Genomic DNA, 14,364 nt, shown 5'->3' with positions numbered 1-14,364 from the left:
TGATGGTTTTGCTGAGAATGCCAAAAGCACACACCCTCCAGAAGCACGCCATTACATTTCTGGCTGCTCTTAACAGAACAAGGGCAGAGCTGGCCTTTAATTTGCTTCATATACATGGCGTAACAGTGATAATGCCAAGAAAGAGATCCAAGGAATTTCCTCCAGTTCTTCTGGACTTCACTAACAACCTCGTTCTGCTGTGCAGAGTAAGCAGTATTTTCCACAGCATACAAGGACTAAGACATGCATGCACATAAACCACATATAAATTATGATGACACTACTTTTATCTAGTATTACTAGGAAGAGAAATGAAAGGATCTTGGAGAGAATTAGAGCAACTGGTTAACACTGCATCTCCACATGGAATAAATGCTCAGATTCAGCAACAACTTTAGTTCATTAATTTCTCTGCTATCTGCAGCTAAAGTGTATTGCACTATTGCAGAGAGGATGTAATTTTACAAGAGGCTGTGAAAGCTCAGAGTGACTATGTCCAGACACCGGACACCTCCGAAGTAACTGATTAACATGGCCTCAGACTAAGTAAGAAATTGCAATTTTGTTTGTTAAAAAAAAATGTAGCTGGCCTTTCACAATAACAAGGCTGAAATCCACCATATTGTTATTAAAATTGATCTGAGTTGACCATGGCAATCATTGAATACAGAGAGTATGGATAAGAACAAGAGCAAATAGAAAGGGAGGGTTTTGAAGAGGAAGGTTGAGTTTTTTCTAATCTTACTATTATATAACACACCAGCCAGCCAAATCAGTAAAACTCCCATTGATCCAATCATTCTGATTTGCAATATGAGCGTCTGACTTTTGATGTGGTAGTACCAACAGACATTTGCTTTTTGCTTTCTTGTACCAGAAAAAAAAATCAAAGCTTTTTCTCTGTTTAAAGTACAGGGTTTACAGTGCAGCAGTAAAAAAATAAATAAATTCAACTTTATAAGTAGTAAAATCACCATACAAACACACTCAAGGGTTGAAGTTTTGCATGCTGAATGAATATTTTATTTAGAACCAGTTTATAAAAATAAAATACAAAATAATTTGAAAACAAAACTTAAAACATTGTACAAAGCCTTGATATGGTACAAATGAGAAAATAAATAATTACACCTTTATGTACAAATGACCATTACAAGGGCATCAACTCTTTATGTTCTTGGGTGCCTGAGCAAACTTAAAAGAAAAAGAATGGCTTAGAAGATTCCCAAGAAGGGGAAAGGGAACTGCAATTATTGAGCAAGAGAATTTGAAGGACTCAACACTTGTCTTCCTCAATAGTAACAAACAACCTCGGAACCACTTTCTACTTAATTTAATTGTGCTGCAGATTGTGTTATTGAGTGCTTAATTCATTATGGAGTGACAACATCGTATTTTTAGTTAACATACCAATTTCATTCTTTGTGGTATTGCCCAGAGATTTTAGATTAGTGGACATTGGCTCGCAGCTTCAAGAAGTCAGTACTTGTCTGAAGGCATTGCTGGTGATTTCCTTAATTTACTGGTTTGGATATTCATAGGAAAGCATTTGAAAATTAACATCGTTCACACACACACTGCAGCTTGTCTCTGGGTTGATTCTATAGAAAGACAGTTAGAAGTTCAGGAAGAATTTCAAATTCTGCTTTCTAGCCAAAGAAAGCAAAGAGGATGCAGAGAAGGCTGCTGGGCAATCAATCCAGATCTCCAGTCAGACAGAAGGAAAAGATGTGAAATACACCAAAAACAAAACCCACCACACCTTGTGTTAAACATTTACGACCTTGCCTGCCACACAGCACATAGGGGTATAAAAGAATCTGGAGCCGGGCAGACCAAGCTAATTATACCGTACCTTTTGGAGCAAGCTGGTCTGCTGCTATTACAGCTCCCTTACATAAGAGTTAGGTCAAAGATCAAGTGATCTAAAAAGGAAAAAAAACATCTGTAACAAATTAATTCCAGCTGAATTCTCACAGGCAGTTGGGGATGATCAGGACCTCTATGAGTAGCCCACCCGTGGTATTGTTTTTAGAAGAAACCACAGATTCTTGGCCAAAGCTGACTCTGAGCAGTAATTCTTACTGATAAGGGGGATCAAAAGGCATGTAATGCCATAGTGATAATTAAAAATATGCATTTTCCAATTTAAAATACAGTAACTGCAAATGTAGTATTTATAGAGTGAATTTATTCACTAAGTCCCTATGCAGGGAAAAAGAAAAGCTAAAAAAATCACAAGACCTTATACTGACTTTACTGAAAGTTTCACGTGCACAAGAACAGCAAGAATTCCCAGGGATCCAAGCTATTCATGTGGACAGAGGAGAAACAGAAGCAAAACACATAAATCACATATGCTAACATTCGCACTCGAAAAAAGGCGTTGCTCAAAGCCTAGAGCAGAAACTTCAAATCCACATTCAGTATTGGTATGTAAAATTTTGTGCGTTTACTTTTGCACTACACTAATGGGAATCTTGACATGCCTGAAGCAAAACCAGAGACTCTCACCAAAACTTTTGGCATGCAGATTAAGCGGTCAGCTGGGCCTCTCCTGTGGTAAAGAAGGAACAACAGGATTCACAGGGCTTGTTTCAGAGCACTGTGATTACAATCCTGTTCTCCAAAAGACATTTTCTCTCTCTCAGCTATAAAAGGCTGGAGAAGACCGGTCAGTCCCCAGAAGCTCTGGGTACCCTGCAGACCAAGTTCTGGTTCCCTGCTGAGCTCTGCAGGTCATAATTTGCTCTGTGCTAAATTTGTTGCATCAGTCACATGGTTGCTTCTGAATATAATGCTGAAGAAGCCTCTCAAAAGGAAAATGTGTAACTCCTGTAGACAGCCTGCATAAATGCCAAACATTGCAGAAAGATAGAAATTGGGAAAAAGCAGTATCTATTATCCCACAACAATGTAAAGTACTAGAGGGTTTGTCACTGCTACTGTTAAGAGAGGATGTGTTACCAACAACAGAGAGTAAAATCAGCCTACGTACTCAAACCTGAATGGCTAGAACAATTGCCAAGTTAATAGATTAGACTTTAAAACAATACATTCCTATTCAATTCTTCCTTAAAAACAAAATAAAACAAAAAGCCTCAGAGGTTATTATTATTATTTAAACCAATTATTATTATATTAAACCAATTATTTAAGCCACAGGCAAATGAGGTTTGTTGTTACTGTGACTAAATAAACTTTTCTCCATTTTACAATATCTTAACATAATTCCAGGTAGTTATTAATCAATCTAGGCTGACTGTTATATAATTTCTCTTTTACAAATGTTATATGTAGGGGAAAGGAAGACTGGCTTCGAATGGACAGCTGAGGTATTCTTGTGTGAGGTGCATGTGTTTATGTGATTGCATGTGTTAGCTAAGAACAGTATGACCCACGCCCACATACCGCATGTAGCCGAAACAACAAGCCTTGCTTCCTTTTACCAAAGTTACTGCTTACTGCAAATTGTCAGCAAGACAGCTAAGCCAAAAGCAAAACAGCAAAAAAAACCCTTCAGTTCACTGCCTACTTGGTTAGCTAAAAAAGTAGAATAAAAATACTCTTTGCTATTCCACCTTTCAGAAATAGGAATGCGCATCTAAAGGATAATTGTCAAGATTTTTTTTTTCTATAGCTGACAGTTCTCTAACCACTCTCTATATTAGAAAAGCATATGGAGAACGTGCTGCATGGCATCACGGTGTTAACCTAGACACCTGAAAACCCCCTCCCTCACTGGAATTGAACAGAGAGGCACGGCTCTGATCACCTCACGGGATCATCCCTTCATGAAAAACCCAAGACCAGTATGAGTTAATTATTGAGCTAATTAATGAGTTTGAGCTCTCTTCTATTTTGCTATTCCTTTCTAAAATATTCAAGTTCTCTCTGATTTAACATATATATAAAAATTGGAGGCAAGAATCCCTAATGTGCAATTAGACCTTTTTAAAACATTGAAATAACCACCTTCTTACTAGAACGTATGCCTCTTAGTGTTCTACACAAATGTCTATTTCATTATGGAAAAATTCTGTGTACAGGAAAGTCTGTACTGTATGTCTGGCATTGTCTACATTCTCATCAAAGAGGAAAAACAATCTGTTTTTTAGGAGCACTGTAGTCAACCATTGCATAAATATTACTGCGATAAGAAAGACTTAAGGGAGTTTTGCCAAAGTAGGACTGTACGATCAGGCCTTGTAAAATAGAAGAGACACAGAATCAGAATTAGGGCATAGCAAAACTATGGTAGATAAAGAGGAGATCAGACGAATTCAAAGCACCACAGGCCTCAGCTCACTCTGGCAAATGAACTTCAGTAAACAGGATGCAATAGCTGAGACTGTTGCTACCTATATGTATATATACACACGTAAGTATGTGTGTATATATATATACACATATATAATATGTCTGTTTCTATATAGTATACAGTATCTATATAAGTGTGTATATACACACATGTACAAATGTATATTTATATATACATAAAATCAAAATTGTGTGTTTTGCCAGCTATGGTTAATGCCATAATAATCACAAATTGTAAGTGGTAGAGCTCTTGCAAGGCTTTTCAGATGAAAAATCTCTCAAGCTACTTTAAATATATAGGACCAGATCCTCTCTTCCACATCCAGACTGTTTAGCGGGATATGATAGAAATCTTGATCTCAAACATGCAGACTTCAAGGCAAGGATATGTCCAGATTTCCCAAGATAGGATGTGGCTGCTGGCTGTAATGAATGCCCCGTGTCACTCCCCAGGGGTCTGCACTTCCTGAATAATTGTATATATTAGCAGTTAAAACCTCATATTGCTCCTGCCTTTGAGCACTGATGTTTTTTATGCTTACTGATCCTGCTTAAGTACTAGATAGGTGCCTACCATCATACAACTTGCCAGTGTTGTTCTACTGTATGACACCTATTACTTTTAACAGGGTTTTACTTAAATAGTAATTGGCATTTGCAATTAATAATGAGTTTTATTGATAGTAACATAGATTTTCGAGGTTGTCACTCAAATTCATTATATCATGCAAAACTGCGGCACAAAAGTCTGTGTGAAATCTTTCCAAGTTCTATTTCAGTTTAAAGGCCTCATGCCTCAATGTCTCTACAAATGCTTCAAAGTGCTGGAGGAAGCAGCACAGGAAACACCATAAAGAGGAAATACACATGCAGCATCTGCATCCACAACATGCCATGGCTCCATTGCACTGCACTCCAAAGAAATGGAGGCTTGAAGAGCACAAAGCAACAGCTCCTTGAATTACATTGCTTCCCAGCTAAAAGATCACAGTATAAGCTGCTGAATGCTATGCAGAACATCTACAGCTGTTCTAAATGATGAAGAAAAATCTTCCCGTCCCTGAAAATTTGTGGCAGATACCCTCCATAAACACTTCATTCCCCCTCTGCACAAGGGCCACACACATATATGTTTGCCAGTTTTATGCATTCAGTTGCATATGCAAATGTTGGAGTTTACAGAGCTCTCGATGATCATACAGGCCCTCTAGAAATATTAAGGTAAAATCTATATATTAGTTGATCAGCTGGCCATTATCTAACTACATAACTGATTGCTACATTAGTCTATAGTATGCAGTTCTGTATGTTTTGGAGGGAAGGTATTAAGCAATAAAAACCTCTAGAAGAGCGAGTAGTTCAAGACATATTATTTACAACCACTCCCCCATTTCTATTTTCATGATTTTCTCACTAAATCCTGTTGAATACACAGGAAAATGCAATCAGTGATATACAGGCCTTTTACCTCTTATTGCACTGAAAGAAGCCTGGGTCATCAATCATGACTGACATCTCTTTCTCTATTTTGGCATAGTTTACTATTTTTAAATTGGCAAGTAGTTCAAGTACAGGTGATTTTCTACCACATTGATTTATTTTATACAGAAAGTTTTGGGTTGGAAGGGACCTTTAAAGACTAACTCGTCCAACCCCCCTGCCATATATAGTAAAGTGCAACAATGGATAAGTCTGTATTTTTGGAGAGAGCACAAAAAAACCTTAGGTGCTATATTCTTTCTCACCTGTAAAACAATTACCTGTTTTTGGATCCTGCTACACTGCAGAGAAAATACAAACACCTCAACTTCAGCATTTCAAGGGAGGGTGCATAAAGTAGGTATCTACTAAAACTGACCATATTAATGTAGGAATGAGCTCAAAAGACCCTAAAAAAATGGGAAGAAAAGGGAGAGAGGAGGAAAAAGAATTATAAGGTGCCACACCACCTTAACAAATAATTCCAGCAGTGCCCAAGGCAGAAATAGTACAAATGGGACTATATGCTCTTATGCTCTTTTTTTTTTTTCTTTTGGTATACTGTAATGAAACATACAAGGAAAACAGGAAGGAAAGATGGAATTTGTTACTGTCACATTCATCTACTAGGCATTCATTGACTGTTACTGCTCCTATATCATGAGCATTCATAACAATTAAGAACTCACGTTATGAAATAAAAACAAGTAATCAATAAGCCCTACTTGTAATAAAAAATAAAAATACCTTTGAGTCTCTGTTCTTGTTCATATGCAAATGTACTCACAATTCTAAAGCAAGAAAGAAAGCTGCAAGACAAAACATTGGCTGGTTGAGAAATCAGCAGTCTTCAATCTTGTACCAAGGTATAAAGGCTATTAGATTTTGTGCATTCCAGAATTTTTAGGGGGGATATAGGAGATGTAACGCCAGGAGTATTCAGGAACTAACAGAAAGGGAACTGTATTATTTGTGGTCCATAAATTACAAATGAAAAATGAGAGTGAGTTTATATAAGCATATACATATATGTATATATAAATATTTATATAATTTACCATGAGGACATGCAATTATTGTTATAGTACCTATTATACAATATAATACAAAGGAGTAAGACTTTCCAATGGTACAGTTTCTTCAGAAAAAGCAGGTATACCCTACCTATTGCATTCATCTGTAGTGCTTGAAACCTGAATGAAATTAAGGTTCCACACTGTGCTACATTACATATGGTGAACAATACACATATTCATAGTAAGAAAAAAAAAACAACATAGTCTGACAGAGCAAGTGAAATTCAGTGCAGCTCCAGGGCAGCTTTAATGCAGCATTAGAATGTGTTAACTCAGAGACAAAATACTCCCTTTTAATCCAAAGGTATTACTTTGGCAGAGGTTAAATAAAAAAGCACAGATGCTGGCTGGAGAGGCATATGACTACAGCAAGCAGATCAGCAACTGAAAAGTCTCCTGCACATCCAGCATCCCCACAACAGGTATAACCAGGGAGAGCTGGCTGCACCTTCTTTAAGCTTGCATTCTTGTGTGTTACTGTTCTAACCCACTATTCTCTTTTGAATATAGCAAAAGGTGCTGAACCGTTATATTTTTTACAGAGATCCAGTAGACCACAAGAGATTATTAAGTAACTACTAAAAAAAAGTAGGAGGAATTAGACACAATGGACTTCACTGGCAGACAACAAAGCTTGGTTATCAAAGAACCATTTGTGCAAAAGAATAACAAGAATCCAACATCAAAAATATGATTGCTTTCTGTATATTTTGCTTTGCTGATTAATACTCTTACAAAGGCTTTGTTAGGGGTGTTAAGTGTATTTCTGTCAGCTAGAAGCTACCAAGGTGTTCGCCTTCCATGTTTTTACAAAAAGAACGAGCACAAAAAAAAATCTTGGTTGGTAATTGTTTGCTCAATGTAAGATCAGTGATTTCAGTGATCCATAACCAATGGGGAAAAAAAATAAATAAAATAAAATAAAATAAAAGCCAATAGTAACAAGGATTCTTTTTACAGTTCAGTTAGGGAAAAACAGGTACACCTGTTTTCTAACTTTTCTAACATGCATTGCAATTTATTGTAAATCTGTGACATTAGGTCAACTGCAGACATCTCCTTTCTCTCATCTCCTAGACGAGAATGGTTTTCTATTCCACATAATGAGGTTTCAAGAACCCCCTATGTCTCCTGAAGAAGTATACAAAATGGAACCAAGAATTCTTCTTGGATCCTAATTAGTACTAAACAAATTTCTACAGAATACCACTACAAAAACATCTTGGCAACCGTTAATATTCATTTTTAAAATGTCATCAAAATCAAGAAGGGGCAAGTTACATGATACTTCTTTAGGTAAGCAAATCTGTGGTATGGTAGACAGGGGACAAAATGAGCACTGAGTGACTAAGGTGTGTGCAACTCAAAATTAAAGAGACTCATAAGGTAGAAATACCATTGTCCTCTGAACAGTGTGCTTTTTTAAATCGACAGAGGCATGCTTGAGCAGTACTTATCTCCCAAGTGCTGACATGATTTTGGGAATAATGGGTTTCACTTTTTCTTACATACTTCTTGAGACAGGCCCTAAATGATTAGGCCTAATCCTCTAAGCTAGGTAAACTGAAAACATAGAAATAAATACCCTTTTAAAAACACTCACCTTGGAGATATTTTTGACTTTAAATACATTGCACCTCTTTGACTACCAAGTCATTCTTTTTCTGGCCTCTACCTCCCCTCTCCTAGATCTGCTTGCTGCCTGCTCCTAGCCAATGCCTGGCCACTCATTTACACAGTATGCTTTCTCATGAATAGTTTATGATGCTTACATTCTTTAAAAAGCGCAGATTCAACACTGTTTTTTTATATACTTTTTTTGATTATTTTTTTAAATACACAGTACACAGACACAACATGCATCAGACTTAGGAGGCGGCTTTATACCTGTCAAGGCCCAGTTCCTATCTGCTAAGCTTAGTGGCTGATTTGCTTTTTCCTGTGGGAGTCTTAGTGTTTGGAGAATGGTGGAAGGAACTACCAGATCCTTTCAGACCATTCTTGCTTGGTTTGCTGTAGCAGTGCTCTTGTTGGCAGGATCTCCTAGAAGATGAGGAGCCTGAATGGCTAGGAGGTGATTTACTCCTCCCAAGATGTGGGGAGGAACTCCTCTGATCATGATGGGTTCTCCCAGCCCGTGATGGAGAAGAACTGGCAGTACGGGGTAAGGAAGAGCTCCTTGGGGAGGCACTGGGACTGCGGCGGGGGATGACAGGGCTTTTGGGTGGTGTTTTTGGACTATGTGGTGATCCTGGACTCTTACACTGGGTAGAACTCCTTGGTCTTTGAGATCCATTCTGTAGGATTTGAGCCAGACGAGAGATAAGATCTGAGTCCGAGCTGCTACTCCCTAGGACTCTGTATCTGCGTAACCTTAAGAAGAAATGAAGAAAAATTATTTTTTTTTCTAATCTATTCACTGAAATTCATATAGAAACACAGTATCACTGGAAACTAAGGATAAGCTTACACTTCAGAACAGATATCTGGATCTGAACTTTCCTGTAAGATAGAGGTGTTTGGATCTAGGTTTTGGCCTTTGTGTTGTTCAAAACACAATAATTACATTCACATAAACTCACTCACATAAACAGTCTAAGTGTTTACAAGAAAACTGAAATTTCCTGGTGGTGCTGAAGTGCACTGAAGTGCAGTACTTACCACCTGTTTCGATGGGGTACATCCATTCCTGTACATCATCAGTACACTCCTATACACAAAAAACGGATGACAAGGCACACCATAACTTTCCTCAGAGGATTTTGCACTACTGATTACATCATAACTTCCTTTATCTTGGTAATCTAGACACTGAAGAAACTAGATAATGGTTGTCTATACACAGAACTGGCAAAGGAAGGTTTCTAGAGCTCACTCTGCCCTCCATTAATTGACTGTTTTTACTTAGCCATGATCAGAGCATAGCTAACTGACTGAACATTGATGACTGGAATCTGCAAACCAGAATACTTAAAGCTTCTTCAATAAGAACAGTTAATTTTCAAAGGGACTGCATATGATAAATCCTACTGATTTCTACAGGTTTGTGAATAATCAACAGTTCTGAAAAAGTGATCCCACTTGGAAAAAAATATTTAGTTATGGATTGGCAGGTTTCACAGTTTTGACTACACATCTATTGATATATAACAATTACAGGTGAAGCAGACTCATTCTTCTGTAGCAGCCTCTCCTCATTCATTTTCCAACAATGTAAGATTTCTCAGAGAATTTAAGACCAGCATTTAAAAAAAAGAGTTAACAAAGGATGGAACACCTACACAATTACAGCTGTACAGTAACTGCAGTCTAGCTCAAACCCATTTTCAACCTCAAAACCGACTTCTATTTTCTCTGTATTACCTAGCTTCTACCCCAGGCCTAGTAGGCGGTTTTCCTGGTGGTGGCCGAGGAAAGAACTGAGCTGAACTTGAACTGGTGACTTGATCAGTGGTAGTCCAGGACACTGGTCTGGGTATCTTGCTTTTTCTGGACTGAGGGCTACTTGGAGATAAAGAACTATCTTCCGTCTGCTTGCTGAAATGAGAGTCCAGTGTCAATTTAGAAAATGAGGATAATACATCATCCTCAGAAAATGGTACTGGAGTAGCAACCATTTTTTCCTCCAGTGACTTATCAGAGGCACTTGAGAGGTCACCAAGGAAAGATTTGAGCTGTCTCTTTTCCACAAGTAGTCTGACCAAGTCTGTCTGATGGGCCTTTTTTAGCAGAAGCTTTTCCTTTGCTGAAACAGGAGAAGAGGAATCTGACGTTGAGTCTATCTCTTGTGCTAAAACTGGGATTCGGCTCTGCCTGAATACAAAAGGAGATTTAACCAAGTCCTTCTTAGATCGATGAGAATTCTCATTCGCTGAAATGCAGTGGAATAACTCTCCATTTCTGGGAGTATTTTTCTCCTTCTTGTCCTCCTGGTGCAAAAAAGTAGTAAGGGCCACTTGGTGGCATTGCAAGTCTTGGATATGGACTTCTTCCTTATTAGAATGAAAACCATTTTCCTGAACTGGTGCTATTTTGCTTGCCTGTCTATTACTGTGTGAGTTGATAAGTCTTGAGGGTGAAAAATCTGGTGTTTCAGGTGTTATTGACTTCAGAACTTCATCTTGATTTGGCACCAAGCAGACAGGCCTTGGCTTTGATTCTTCAGCAGCTTCAGTATTAGTAAGAAGTTCTTCCTCTGCAGATTTTGAATTTCCTGGCAAAGAATTCTGTTCTTTGCTTTGCATTTCAATGACATCCTCAGAAACTACTGGAAGCTGTTCTTCCTCAGTCTCTACAGGAAGATTTTCAAGTTCTTTCTCTTCCTGTCTCCTGCTATGTTGTTCAGGTAGGTCCTTTTGGCCACTGTCCGGGACACTGACATATTCTTTGACATGTCCTTCCCTTTCAAGCTCTTCTTGGCTGATATGAAGTACCAGATCTGGTGTGCTGGTACTACCTGGAAGTACATCATCTGTCACAACCAAACCTGGCAAGCCTTCCTTTGGAGACGGGAGTTCCACTGTGTGTTCCATAGATTGCACATCATGCTCTCTTTTCTCTAGCTGGTGGCCATACTGAAAACTCTCTGAAGCAGACTGTGTGGATGCCACCGAGGGCCTGGGTATTGTTACCTGCATTGGAAAATTAGAGAAGGAAAGGGTGAAAAGTTCAGGAATATTATAGATAACATTCTTTATATTGCATTTTTTATTCCATGTCTACAAGATACATCATATAATAATTCCTAGGAATCACGATGTTCAAACAGGGGCTAAACTTCATGAATTACATCTAACTAAATAGGAAAATAAAATATTCTATCATCCCAGGACAGAAGTGTGTAACACAAACATAATCTCAGTGGATAATGTTGCAGTTAGCAAGGAAACTCCTGGAAAAGAGATAGAGCCTAAGAGGTAAGCTTTTTACCATTTTACATGAGTTTGAATACTTTTAGAATAAGTTGTAAATAAACATAAAATCTTTAACAAGTACACAACCATACGTTTTAGACAAGTACAGAAGACAAAGAAAACAGTGAGGTCCATATTCAGAAACTGATTTGAATTTCAATTTAGGCAGAATGTAGATACTTTGTTAACAAAACAAGTAATAAAAAACCTTATCTGCCAAATTAAATATATCAGTACCCACAATACCTACTTTTCATTCAGAAAACACTTCTGAGTGCTCAAATTTTAGCGCCTTCTTTCCGTATAGAAACTTTTGTCCTTTTTTATTATTTTTAATTAAGCAAGCAGGCCGGGACTTCTTACCTAAGGTCATTAAGAGATTCACAAACTAAATATTCACACACCTAAATCCCCTGATGGGTCTAATCCAGTAGATATGCTTAAGGCACCCCTAAATCCTATATATAGTATTGAGTCAGAGTCACTGTAAAAAAACAGTTGGTTACGGTGATTGCTGCCTCTAGTATGTAGCTTAATTGTCAGAGCACGTCTAACCTAACATGAGAAACCTGTATTTGTGTCTCTCCCCAATTTGAGAGACACCAGCCCTCTTCCCCCACTTCCCATCAAGCATGGGCAGAACCAGAAGGAGACTGCTTCTTTACTTTCCCATGAAGTCAGGCCACTGCACAGTAAGAAATGCAAGTCATGAGGTCAGAGGGCAAGAACCCACACAAGTGCTAGGAGCTTTACCTCTACGGCCAAGGGAGGAATGCATGCTCAATGACAAGGTGAGCCCTACATTTTGGTTTATATATTTTGGATTGAGTCATTTGGTAAAATGTATAACATGTAACAAAAGCAAGGGGCTACCCTTACATCTTCCTCCATACGAATATAGAGTTCAGCTCCTTTTTTTATTTTTAGCCCCATGAATCTGACACAGTTTGCATTTGTAGAACTCGGAAGTGGAAAAGACTGGAAACTGGGTTTGGACATAACTTTCTTGATTCAGTGATGGTAGAAGAGACAACTAGTGATAACCTATTTCCAATGTTGGCAGGATTCTGCTGTAGTACAGAAGACATTTCACTGGAACTTGTTGCAGAAATGATCTAGACAGGCTGCTGAGCTGAACAGGTTTTTGAAAGACTTAGTATATTGGTACTTCTGGATGGCAGAAGCTGAGCCCATCTGTCAGGACCTGTAACAATTTATAGCATGTACTCAAACTTCACAAACGCGGAATTCTCCAAAATAAGAAATGGCAAGTAACAATGAAGGAATATTATATACTTCTGAATATGAATATATTTCTTTTCTTTTTTCCATTTTCTTCAAAGTCTTGTATAACAACATTTGCATCATTATGACTGTGCACATTTACCTCCATGAAACATAAATGTTCAACTGATTTGCAAACAGTTCACTAGAATAGAACATGAAATATACATCACAGTTCAGCATAAAGATGAATTAAAGAGAAGACAATTATTTTAGGTTGTAAATTATTTCTATGTTGTAAAATGTATTCCTAACCTACTTTAATTTAGCTAATGCAGTTTTTGGACCTTAAACTAAAAAACATGGTGCTTTGCTTTTTTTTTTTTTTAATTGGAGAAAAGGGATTTTTGTATTTTTATGATTAGGATGAGTTGTTAAGCTACAGATAGTGGAATATTCACAGCACAAAAAGAAAAAAAAAGGCAGGAATAAGATAACTGAACTCTTGTTTTCCAAAGTAGACCTAAGCTGTCTCCAGCATTTTCCCCGAATTTAAATTTATTGAAATAGGGACAGAGAGAGAGAGAGAGAGAGAGAGAGAGAGAGAGAGAGAGAGAGAGAGAAACCTGCAGCAAGAGACTAATTTTTGTCTTCTCAATAGTTTATTTTTAAGTTTGAGCCAATAATACCCTTTATGCTTGCTGAATTAAAATACCTTGACAAACTGAAGTTACTTAGTTTCAGCAAAACAGTTACCCTCATCTAATCTTATTCCAAGTCCATCTCTTTCCGCTGAAAGAAACACTACTTCCCTTTTGAGTTAGTGAAGTCTTTCCTACTGCAGAAGCTTTCTTATGAGAGAGTCCATGCACACCAGGTTAGCCACAGAAAGAACAGAGGAACGAAACTTTTTACTTGATCAGCTACTCTGGTTGCCAATTCAAATCCCTTCGGAATGAAAAAAAAAAAAAACACCACCACACATCTCTGAAGAAGGATGGCTTTCCCTAGAATAGAATAGATTCTGGTGTCTTCTTTCAATTTTCAGAGGTAAAATATCCTTAGTTACTTCCTTTTCAGAAGATATTTCTTTTCTTGATACTTTTCCAGAAGGGCTGCAATTGCATTTAAACTATCTTTTGCATAAATATATTTACATGGAAACTCTTTTCCTAGTGACATGTCTCTTACATGTCAATTCCTTTTGAAGTGAAACCAGCTCTGATGGGAAATCTGTTTACAGTTTTCAACAGACTTCATTTCCTTTGCCATGACTGGAGAAAGAACTTCATAATCCTTCAGTCTCTCTTGACCAATCCAGATTTAACCCTTACACCCAAGAAATAAACAAG

General features: G+C 37.7%; 1 protein-coding gene across 8 annotated transcripts in view; it reads right to left on the bottom strand.

Moving 5' to 3' along the window:
- Positions 1 to 996: 996 nt before the first annotated feature.
- The window catches only part of TTBK2 (tau tubulin kinase 2), a 91,475-nt gene continuing 78,107 nt past the window's right edge, over positions 997 to 14,364 (bottom strand). For 7 of the 8 annotated variants that reach the window (XM_083837536.1, XM_083837532.1, XM_083837535.1 and 4 more), the window contains 2 exons: positions 10,239 to 11,506; positions 997 to 9,248 (listed from right to left, as the gene is read on the bottom strand). In XM_083837536.1, coding sequence (XP_083693662.1) covers positions 8,780 to 9,248; positions 10,239 to 11,506 — 1,737 coding nt within the window. In that variant the 3' untranslated portion in view covers positions 997 to 8,779. The remainder of the gene's footprint in view (positions 9,249 to 10,238; positions 11,507 to 14,364) is intronic. The other variant, XR_014584843.1, reaches the window with a different exon arrangement.

The sequence above is a fragment of the Anser anser genome (genome assembly GCF_964211835.1).
Source record: "Anser anser genome assembly, chromosome: 5".
Lineage (NCBI taxonomy): Eukaryota > Metazoa > Chordata > Aves > Anseriformes > Anatidae > Anser > Anser anser.
The sequence above is the reverse complement of the archived record's forward strand: the minus strand, read 5'-3'. Positions and strand labels throughout refer to the sequence as shown.